Here is an 11,359-nt window from a genome sequence, read left to right on the forward strand (position 1 = left end):
AGTTAACATCTTGTGTTTTATACATAAGGAGAGTGTGCGGATTCCTGGGATTGGTGTCAATGAATGGCGAATGGGAACGACTGATCCCATTTACAAGCCCCTAACACCAGATGGGATCCTGTTCTAACAGCTGGAACCGAGATCCGCAATCCCCGCCGTTTAACCAATGACCCCGCAGATCACCAAGCACTGGGGGATTTTATGCTGACTTGAAGTACTGTGTTTATGGGGACAATCACAGTGGAAGAAACCTCAGCAAATACCTCTGTACAATTAAAATATCAATTCTCCCGATCCGGAACCTGAATTGCAGGCTTGATGTTATTATCGCTGTAATCTGGATTAATTTTATTGCAAGTTCCTTCTTTCAGTGATCTTTGACATTTTTCTCCGTTTATGTTAAGCGCCCATCTCCGGCCGGTGTACCGGGGCCATTTTACAAAGAGCTGAGAGTCTCACAAAGAACAGTTTGAACCGACTGGGACTATGAAACATGGAGTGTTGTTCATTGATGTAAAATGCCTGGAATAATTGGGCGGCGGGGACTGTCTGGTGATGTGTGACCAATAGATTGAGGTGTCGGTGGTTCTTGTACCAGGGTGACTGAAAGCGGTGTCACTGTGGTGAATATAGATGGAAATATTATGATGTGGATGGACCCGGGACCGTGGTGACCGTCACAGCCGGTAAGTGACTCCAAACCCCGCCGTGTTACAGACTGTCCCGGTTAATATACACCGTCAGCTTATCATTGCGATTATTATTACCTCAAAGTAAAATATAGCGGCTTTCGAAGGGGTCATTTCCATTGCATTTTTAAATTCAGGATCAGAATATGATCCGTGACTCGGGACTGGGTGTGATTCCGTAGAGAGGAGGAAGGAAACACCCCCCCTCCCCCCCCCCGACCCCACCTCTCCACGGAACAGGCAGTCGAGGGTTTGACCTCATCACGACCATCATTGGATTGATCGGGATCCAGGGGATCCCATGACCATCCCGGACTCTTTCTCAGTCTGATCCCTTGTTGTTGTAAATGAGCGCAGATTGTCGACACTCCGGCCTCCGCTTGCGGTGTTAACTGTGACTGAGGGAGCTCTGCCTGTCCCTGTGAGCACGGCGGAGGTTTCAGAGCTCTCTGCTGGGCAGGAGCTGGCAGTCCGAGCCGGTAAGTGTGAATGAGGTACCGTTCGAGTAAACCCAAAACTACAGCGGCCCATTCGATAACAGCAGCGGCAGAAAAACTGGAGCATAACACGTCCGGGCTTCAGATACAAGAGATCCGCTGTAGGTCTGGAGGGCATTTCATGATTGGACACCCAGTGACTGAAATTAATTGCATTTTAGCAATCCACACGTATCTGGAAAGATTGAACAGGCCGGGGCTCTTTTCTCTAAAATAGAGAAGAGTGCGAGGAGACCTAATAAGAGGTCTTTAAAATTATGAAGGTGTTCGATAAGGTGGATGTGGGGAAACGATTTCCACTTGAGGGTGAATCCAGAACAAGGGGTCATAAATATAAGACAGTCACTAACAGTAAAAGTAAAGAATTTTTGAGGAATTTACTTAGAGAGTGGTGAGAATGTGGAACGTGCTGCCACATGGAGTGGTTGAAGCAGATAACATTGACACATTTAAGGGGAGGATTGAGACATACATGAGGGAGAAAGGAATAGAGAGATACGGGGTGGGGGGGTCAGGGTGGAAAATGGTAATTAGAGTTGGCGGGGGGTCGTTTGGAATCTAAACGCCGGCATAAACCAGTAGGGCCGAATGGCGTGTTTCTATTCTGCAGGTTCAGTATATTGTAAAACTCAGAGAAAACTCCGTCCGGAGAGGTTCAACCAATGGTCTGAAGGAATTGACATTATTAGAGACTAGGAAGAGAGAGTTCCCAGAGAGTAACAGTAAAACGACTGCGGAAACTGCACAGACTGATCCCACGGATCAATGAGAGACTCTGGGACAAGTTCTCAGGGTGGCGGGAAACCTCAAACAGCAGAGAGCGCGCGATCCTGGTGTAGAAATAAAATGAAAGTTACTATAGAATCTGCTCCCACCGCCCTCTCAGGCAGTGCATTCCAGATCATAACAACTCGCTGCGTAAAAAAACATTCTCCTCTTCTCCCCTCTGCTAATTTTTCCAATGAAAGTAAATAAAGTTCGAACGGGCTTCAAATGAAGAACAACATTATCGCTAGAGGCAGATCTATTCATGTGATTGACAAGTGTCTAAACTGCAGCTAAAGAAATACTAATCTCCCAATTTTTATCCTGCAGATTCCAGTTTATCTGTGTCCCAGAGATTGCCTCGACAAACCTCTACTGCCGGTGACACCGTTACTATAAGTTGCGAATATTCAGGGCTCTGTCCGTACACAGTACACTGGTACAGTCAGTGCCCAGGGCAGGCTCCGAAATACCTCCTACAGAGACACACTTCAGGAGCAGGGAATAATAAAAACGCTGCCGGGGGCAGAATTTCTGCTTCTATCGATCCTGTCAAGAAAATCAGCCGGTTAATTATCTCCAAATTACAACTGAGTGACTCCGCTGTGTATCACTGTGCACTGAGTCCGCGCACCGATACACACAGTAGCTTGAGTCTGCTTATGTGCTCGTACAATAACCTCCCACCCACACAGAACGGTACAACAACATTCTCAACACCCCCAGGAAGGTTTGGTTACAATCAAGCAATGTTTATCCCAGGACCCTTATCGTTTTTCATTCTCTTTATCTTGTAATATTATTTCCCCTGGATATTTATTGCTGTGATCACATTGCGCGAACACTCCAAGACCGCTGGCGAATAAAGACATGACTCTAAGGCTTACCAGTCCTATCCTGAGAATCAGTTACTGGGAGATGTGGAGGAGATGCCAAGGGATCATGTTACAAGATTCAACGACATGGGACATAAGGCGACAAGAAAAGCTGACGTTTTGGAATGCAACCAGCTAAACTTTGGAACCCATTAAATATCTACTCCTCAATTTGGTCTCTCTCTCAACGCTTTCTCCTTTTACTATTCAGCGGTTTATTTTTAGTTATATTTTTACATAATAGTGTTGGGTGGGTGACAGCTGACATTTGGAACCCGGTACCAGATTGATTGTGCAACGAAGTAACTCGATTTGGGTCTTCTTTACCTCAATTCAGGGAGGTTTAGTGGATGATACAAAGTTAGGGTCTTTCCCTTCAACTGACATCCAGACCTTAGCACGAACACACACCTATGTACTGGAGGGAGGTGTTTCAATGACTTGCGTGTATAACGACGAAAGACAATTAAGCAACACTTCTAAACATGTCCAGTACGTAATTCAGCAAGACGCGGCCACAATCTAAGCCCCTGGTGCTTCTTTTAAGCTACAGTCCAGACAGTTACAGCACTCCTGGAACACTACATGTGTTCTCCGTGGTTTCTGTCTATTCAATTGTTAACGTGCAGGATATTGGGATACTATCTCTAAACTAATATTCAGAAGTGGGACCAGAATTATTATAGACCCGGGTAAGTAAAATGTAAGGATATTGTCTCGTTCTCCCCCCTTTTAGACTGGTGTTTGCCTTCTGGTGAATATTGGTAGTGGGACCAGGTATCTATTATTAAATCGCCGATGATATGATTTGCCCCATTAACGGGGGTTTGCGGTACCCAGTTCGCTTTTCCAACAACGTGTCCTCTTTCTGCTGCGATGATGTGGAATTAGACCTGGTGGCGCTGTGTGGGTTTTTCGCTGGGTACTTATCACTGTGTGGATTAGGGTATACTGCTAAACTAACATTTGGAAACGGAACTGAAGTGATTGTAGAGCCAAGTAAGTAACATTTAAGCAAATTACTCGCCCTTTTGTAAAAATAAAAGATGCATGGCATGTCGTATCTGCTAATTATTGGCGGACGAGCGAGGCAACGGTTTTTGGGAAGAAAGAAATAATAAAGAAAGAAAGATTTCATTCATATAGCGCTTTTCCTGACCTCAGGGAGTCTGAAGGTGCTTTATAGCCAATGGAGTATTTTAAAAGTGTGCACACTGTTGTAATGTAGGAAACGCGGCAGGCAATTTGTTCACAGCAAGTATACATTATTTCCATCAAGATAATAAATTGGATGCAATTGAGAGGTTTCCTCTATCCGCATACCCGCGAGGGAAAGAAACCAGCGGTGGCTTCAGGATCTGCGGAATCATTCTAAATGTTGCTTGTTGAATCATTACTCACGGATTAATATAGGGGACCTTAAATCGTTTCATGTACCAGTCATATTTGAGAAGTTGTGTTGTGTTCCCATTCATTTGGTGGAGGATATGCAGAAATATGCAGATGTGCACAGATCGGTCCTTGTTTTGAAATTTAACACCGTGTTTGGCGGTGGATATACAGATGTCCTTACACTGGAAAATTGAACCAAATTCAGTGTAGAGTTGAGTAAGTTCAAATAGCCCATGTCTCATGCACATTAATTTTTTTAAAAAACAATAATCTGGATTCACAGATCATTGTGTTTCGATATTTTGCGATCGATGTACGTTTAGATATTATGGGGTGGGTTTTTCTCGCAAAAGCCAAACTTACACAAGCATAACTAATCCGTAAAAATCCAGTTGTTTGATCGCGAGAATTATGGTGGCCCATGGAATTAAACCAGTAATCTACATTTGCTGGAAAAAAAGGGAAATCATATTTTTAACGTGGGGAACTAGAGTCAGTGGATGAAGATATAATGCTTGCCACGTTATATAAGGATTTGAGCAACTAACATCAAATTAAGGCGAGGAGGAGTCATCAATTTAAAATAGCCACTAAGGGGAGGGAGATGAGAGAAATTTCTGAACACAGTGTTATTGGAAAATGGGATGCGAATGAATTGGGAATTGTTGAGGGGTTTAAGATGATTAAAGGATTTGATAGGGTAGATTGAGAGATGCTAATTCCTCTGGTGGGGGAGTCCAGAACAAGAGGTTAGGTCACAGCTTGATTACTGTGTACAGTTCTGGTCACCACATTACAGGAAGGATGTGATTGCACGGGAGAGGGTGCAGAGGAGATTTACGAGGATGTTGCCAGGACTGGAGAATTTTAGCTATGAGGAAAGTTTGGGTAGGCTGGGGTTGTTCTCTTTGGAACAGAGAATACTGAGGGGTGATTTAATTGATGTGTACAGAATTATGCAGGGCTTCGATAGAGTGGATAGGAAGGACCTATTTCCCTTAGCAGTGAGGTCAATAACCAGGGGGCATAGATTTAAAGTGATTGGTAGAAGGATTAGGGCGGAGCTGAGGAAATATGTTTCCATCCAGAGGGTGCTGGGGGTCTGGAACCCTACTGCCTGAAAGGGTGGTAAAGGCAGCAACCCTCAACTCACTTATAAAGTATCTGGATGTGACCTACAAGGCTACGGACCAAGTGCTGGGAAGTGGGATTAGGCTGGGTGGCTCATTTTCGGCCTGCGGCGGACACGATGGGCCGAATAGCCTCCTTCCCTGCCGTCAACTTTCTATGATTCTTTGATTCTAAGAAGGCATAACCTTAAAATTAGAGCTAGGCTTTTCAGGGGTGATGTCAGGATGCACTTTTTCACACACATGGCAATGGGTATCAGGAACTCTCACCACGAAAGACTATTGAGGCTGGGGGTCAACTCAAAATGTCAAATCGGAGATTGATCGATTTTTGTTAGGCAAGGGCATTAAGGGTTACGGTACCAAGGCGTGTAAATGGAATTAAGATACAGATCAGCCATGATCTAATTGAATAGTGGAACAAACTCGAGTTGCTGTTTTTTTTTAAATGTGTGGACCATTATTTTAATATCGAATTTCATTATCAGTCATTTATTGATGCATCGCTCTGCGCTCACATTGATGAATTCCGAATAATTTACCCGTTCTATTCTTTAATTTTCAGAGGAGAAAACTCCGAAAGAGCCAACCGTGTCCGTCTTTTACCCGCCTGTGATACAAAGAGGGGACGGGGAGAGTACCGACAAGGTGGCGGTATGTCTGGTGTCGGAATTCTCCCCCAAAGAGATTGGGCTCTTCATAAATACGACCACTGTCCCAAAGATCAATGTCACGAGATCCAGTCACTTATTAAACAACGGGTATTACAGGAGCTCAGGGTTCCTCTCTCTCAATTCATCCAAACATTCAGTAAATGTCACGTGTGAGGCAAGACACATGGCTCGATCTTTCTATTCAAAACGCGACAGCCTGTATTGTGCGGCTGGTGAGTAATAAAATGCTTCATGGAAGAAAGAACTTGCTTTGATAACGGGCTTTTCACACTCTCAGGAATTCCTAAAGCGTTTTACATGCAATGAACTACTGTTTGAAGTGTAGTTTCTGTTGTAATGTAGGGAAACGCGGCAGCCAATATGCGCACAGGGAGATCCCACAAACAAAGCAATGTGATAAATGACGAGTTAATCTGTTTTACTGGCGTTGGTTGAGGGATAAATATTGACCAGGACACCAAGCAGAACCCCCTGCTCTTCGAAATACTTCTATGGGATCTTTTATACCCACCGGAGATGCCAGACGGATCCTCGGTTGAACATCTCATCCGAAAAACAGCACCTCCTGCAGTGCAGCGCTTCCGCAATGCTGGCATTGGTCGTATCAGCCTCCATAATGGTCGCAACTCTCTGGAGTGGGATTTGAGCCCAAAACCTCTGATAGAGAAACCAGATTTCTACAACTGAGCCACGGCGGATACAATTATCGAAGCCCGACTGTGATTAATAATGGGCTAAGTAATCAATACTAAGTAATCAAGGCTATGGACCAAATGCTGGAATATGGGATTAGAGTAGACAGGGCTGATGGCCGGCGCGGACACGATGGGCCGAAGGGCCTCTATCCGTGCTGTATGACTCTATGACTCTATGACAATACTACTGCTTTATTATTACTTCCTCAATTACTGCTACAAGTAACCATTATAAAAACAGTGAAAATAATGACAACAATAGCAACAACAAGGGAATATAGACAATAAATCATTTAAATGCTTGTTAGCAGGTCCCGCCAGAAAGCCAGATTGTGGAAAACGTTCAAATAATTCCAGAGCAGGAATAAAGGGCGCGCAAATGTTAAAAATGTTTAGGTAAAAGGCAGACAGGCAGAAAAAAATATAAATAGATAGATACCTAGATTAATGTATACTAGCCAGCTAGATAGATAGAGCAATACATTCCAATTTTTTGTTACAGAAATATTTATTTCAGTGAAATACAGTGGGCTTGTTTAACTAAATAAACACTTTAATTTGATAATTATTACAGATCTACCGAGGGTGAATTTTCTGTCTTTGACCGTGATGGGATTGAGAATTCTCTTTTTGAAGTGCGTTGCTTTCAATGTCCTGCTGACGGCCAGAGTGTGGTTACTTTAAGGTAAGATTGATCACCCCAATGCACATGCAGAATATCATTTGTTATTCACAATATTGTTCGTAATAAACATGGCAATTAATAAAGTAAATCTCTCGATTCCCATTGCTATAACCGGAGGCCGACCCACAACGACACTGTTGCACCAGACACTGAGAATAGTCTTGTACGATTTGGGGGTGAAATGCAACTTCGGCGTGGGTGCAAAATGGCAGGTTGGGTATTGGCCTCCGCTTATACACTCTGTCCGATTTTCCTTTGCCATGTTGTACAATGATCAACCGATCCCTCTACTGCCCAATTTTGCGACCCATCGAAGTTCAATTTTAACCCCTTTGTCTTCTGAAAGTTGTCCAGATTTGAAACATTTCTAATGTATTTCTGTGCCACGTTAGTTTCGCCAAGTCCATCATCAATAACTCCGCTCATGCCTTTACAAATCTACTCATTTTCTGTTGCACCTCTTCATTGCTTGAATATCCAGTTTTAAAACAAGATGCCCACAGATGCACACATTATTCCAGTTGAGGCCCAAACAACGTTTTGCAAAAGTGCATCATCAGCCACTTGGTATGATGAGCCTTCTTGTTTAAACTAATCTTGTCCTCAAATCCCTCCATGACCTCGCCACTCCTTATCTCCATAACCTCTTGCAGCTCTACAAGCCTCCAAGAACTTGACGTTCCTCCAATTCCCGCCTCTTGTTTATCCTCCACTCCCTTCGCCTCACCATTGGCGGCCGTGCCTCCAGCTGCCTAGACCGTGAGCTCTGTAATTCCCTCCATAAACCTCTCCGCCTCTCCATACCTCTCCTCCTTGAAGATCGTCCTCAAAACCTGCCTCATTGACCAAGCTTATGGTCACCTGAACTTAAATCTCCTTATGTGTCTAATTTTGTTTGAAGACGCTGCTCTGAAGCGCCTTAGGGCGTTTTCCTATGTAAATGGCGCTCTGTAAATGCAAGTTGCTGTTATTCACGTTACAGCATAAATTCTGTCATTGACACTACTTTCAAATATCTGTCTATCTCTAACCCCTGGATCTCTCGGTTTCTCTGCTTGATCATAATTCGGCTTATATTTCCATTCTCGATTCTTTTCCCCCAAACATGTTCGAGCTCACACAGGTCAACGATTAGCTCCCTTTGCCATATATCTCCCCGCTCTTCTGAACGACGCATGTCCTCCTGCAGTCTGCCCTATTTTTTCCGCCATGTCCACACCCCAAAAATTATATGGTCAGCAAATTTGATATCTCCTTCACGCCTATATCCAAATCAAGCATTTCTATGAATAACAAGAGAGGTACAAACACCAAATGTGTTCACACCCCACCAGCCACATATTGCTGGACTGAAAAATAACATTAACCACTGTTAATTTCTAATCTTGAGCCATTTCCGAGAACAGATTGCATAAACATGGCCTGTATTCCATTGAGTATCGAAGATTGAGGGGTGATCTGATCGAGTTGTTTGAAATGTTAAAAGCAGTCGACAGGGTAGATGCAGAGAAACTATTTCATCTGGTGAGGGAATCCATAATGAGGCGACATAATTTTACAATTAGAGCTAGGAAATTTAGAAGGGAAATCAGGAAGCATTTTTTCGCACAAAGGGCAGTAGAAATCTGAAATTGACTCTCCCAAAAGGCTGTGGATGCTGGGGAACAATTGAGCTCTGAAGACTGAGACAGATAGATTTTTGTTAGATAAGTGTATCAAGGGATATGGAGCTGAGGTGGGAAAATGGCGTTGAGGCACAGATCAAACATGATCTCATTAAATGGCGGCCTTGGCTAGAGGGGCTCAATGACCTACCCCTGTTCCTACTGTTCCTATCTTCGATACTGGCCCACAAGGTCCTGGTACGCAATTCCACTGCCATCTATGTTTATAGGCTATAACATGAACTCAATTGACAGAGAATGCAACTCTATACATTCATCGTCGCTGAGTCAAAATCCTGGGCCTCGCAACCTAACAGCATCATGTCAGTCCCTTCAGCGCGTTGGCTGCAATGGTTCAAGAAGAAGGCCCATCACCACCTTCTCAAGGGCAACTAAGGATGGGCTGTAAATGCCGGCCTTGCCAACGATGCCCAAGGCCCGAGACTTTTTTTCAAACTGCATTTTAACAGTTGAATGAAAATATTGCTCAGGAAATTTTGACATAGCAACTTACAATGATAACTATATGCCTATCAGGAAACGCTGAACAGGCTGGGCCACTTTCCTTGAGACAACAGAAGCCTGAGGTGTGGACTGATAGAGGCCTTTAGGATTATGAAAATGCTTGATAGGGTAGACGTAGAGAAGATGCTTCCACTCGTGAGGGAGACAAAGTCGAGGGGTCATAAATAAAAGATAGCCACCAACAAATCCAATCGGGAACTCAGTAGAAATTGCTTAACCCAGAGAGTGGTAAGAATGTGGAACTCGCTATCGCTTGGAATAATTGAGGCAAATAGCATAAGTGCATTTAAAGGGAAGCTGGATAAGTACATGAGGGAAGATGGAATGGAAGGTTATGTTGATTGGCTGAGATGAAGAATGTATATTAAATCTATGTAATATAGATAGTCGAACAGAAGCAAACTATATGGATGCGTTCAATATTTGAGAATTTGCACAGCACAATTTTCCAAGGTGGAGAGTTAGAGACTGAAATACATTCGTCATCTAAAAGTGCTCTTTTCACGTACACTGTTCAATGTAACTTCTTGCAATCCACTCATTACTACTGGTGCTTTTATTCAAACAGGAATTCTCTCCGATCAAATGGATTCCAGCGTGAGCACAACCCATTGGGAATCCAGTGCCCTTGACATCGAGTTCAGCTGACTCAATTTACTTTAGTTCAATTTAGCAGGTTTTAAACGGCTAATTCTGTGTTGCTGGAACTGTTGAACTTTCTTCTTTAGGAAACATTTGTTCAATTTCTGTGACATATTTTTATAGTCATAGTTTTGTGGAATGCTCATTGCATATATTAGGTAAACAAATTAAATGAATGAAAATCATAGATTTAAATATATAGAGCTCGCAATTATGTTTTTATGCTTGAATTAGTCAAAAGAACAGTTTCAAAATAGCACTTTAGCTTCAAATAATTACAGAATTTTACATGCTTTTCTTAGTATCATTGAATTTTACGGCACAGACTGAGGACATTGGGCCCATCGTGCCGGTCCCGGCTCTTTAAAAGTGCTATCCAATTAGTCAAACTCACCCTGCTCTTTCCCCAAACACCTGCAAATGTTTGCTTTTCTCTGATAGTTATTTTAATTGCAGTTTGGTTTTATTTTATATCATTTAAAAGCGCCCGATGCATTTCTTTGATAGACATCTGTCTGCATTGGAAACAAACCGTTCAACTCAAGCGTTGTATCTGAATTGTTACCAGGAAGGTGAGTTTTAAAATATCCCGTAGCTATTCTCTCGTTCTGGTTTTAATGTCATTCTTTCTTTACCATTTTGGGGAAGAGATTTTCTCTGGTCGCCTCGCATTAGCTCCGTGGTAAACGTGGAGAGAAGTTACCCTCTGTTTGCGATTGGCAGCGAGTGGGCACTGTCTTGTTCTCCTGTCATCGTTTTCTCCTTGATTGTTTGGTTGCACATCAATTAATTATTATTACATTTGGTAACTTTAATGAGGCGAAATTTCAAATCTATTTTTCCCACTTGTAACGCAATGAGAATAAAGGATTTACTTTTGGTCAACATATCGAATGAGTTGCCTTTCTCTTTGAATATTAAGGGGAACTTTGGGGGGTCCCTAATCTAAAATTATTTTACAATACTAAAGTCTCCGGCGCTCGATCAGTCATCAATTTTAATTTTTCCATCGGTTTATTTTAAATTAAGCGGTAGCAGAAGGGTTAATTGACTGTAAGCTCCTTGTTTCGACCACAACTGTTAAGAGCTAACGGTTCACGAGTTGTATCTTGACTGGGCAAGCCAG

The 11,359-nt window shown here is 42.9% G+C and overlaps 1 protein-coding gene across 1 annotated transcript; it reads left to right on the plus strand.

The window, feature by feature from the left end:
- Positions 1-607: 607 nt before the first annotated feature.
- LOC137308041 (T cell receptor alpha chain MC.7.G5-like) lies at positions 608-11,120 on the plus strand (the record flags this gene model as incomplete). The annotated part of the gene is made up of 7 exons (XM_067976985.1): positions 608-686; positions 2,282-2,575; positions 3,456-3,518; positions 3,667-3,825; positions 5,914-6,234; positions 7,292-7,402; positions 10,160-11,120. Coding segments are annotated over 6 exons (1,026 nt in total), but the record flags the coding sequence as incomplete, so codon positions are not given.
- Between the last annotated feature and the right edge of the window lie 239 nt (positions 11,121-11,359).

The sequence above is a fragment of the Heptranchias perlo genome, unplaced genomic scaffold, assembly GCF_035084215.1.
Source record: "Heptranchias perlo isolate sHepPer1 unplaced genomic scaffold, sHepPer1.hap1 HAP1_SCAFFOLD_118, whole genome shotgun sequence".
NCBI lineage: Eukaryota > Metazoa > Chordata > Chondrichthyes > Hexanchiformes > Hexanchidae > Heptranchias > Heptranchias perlo.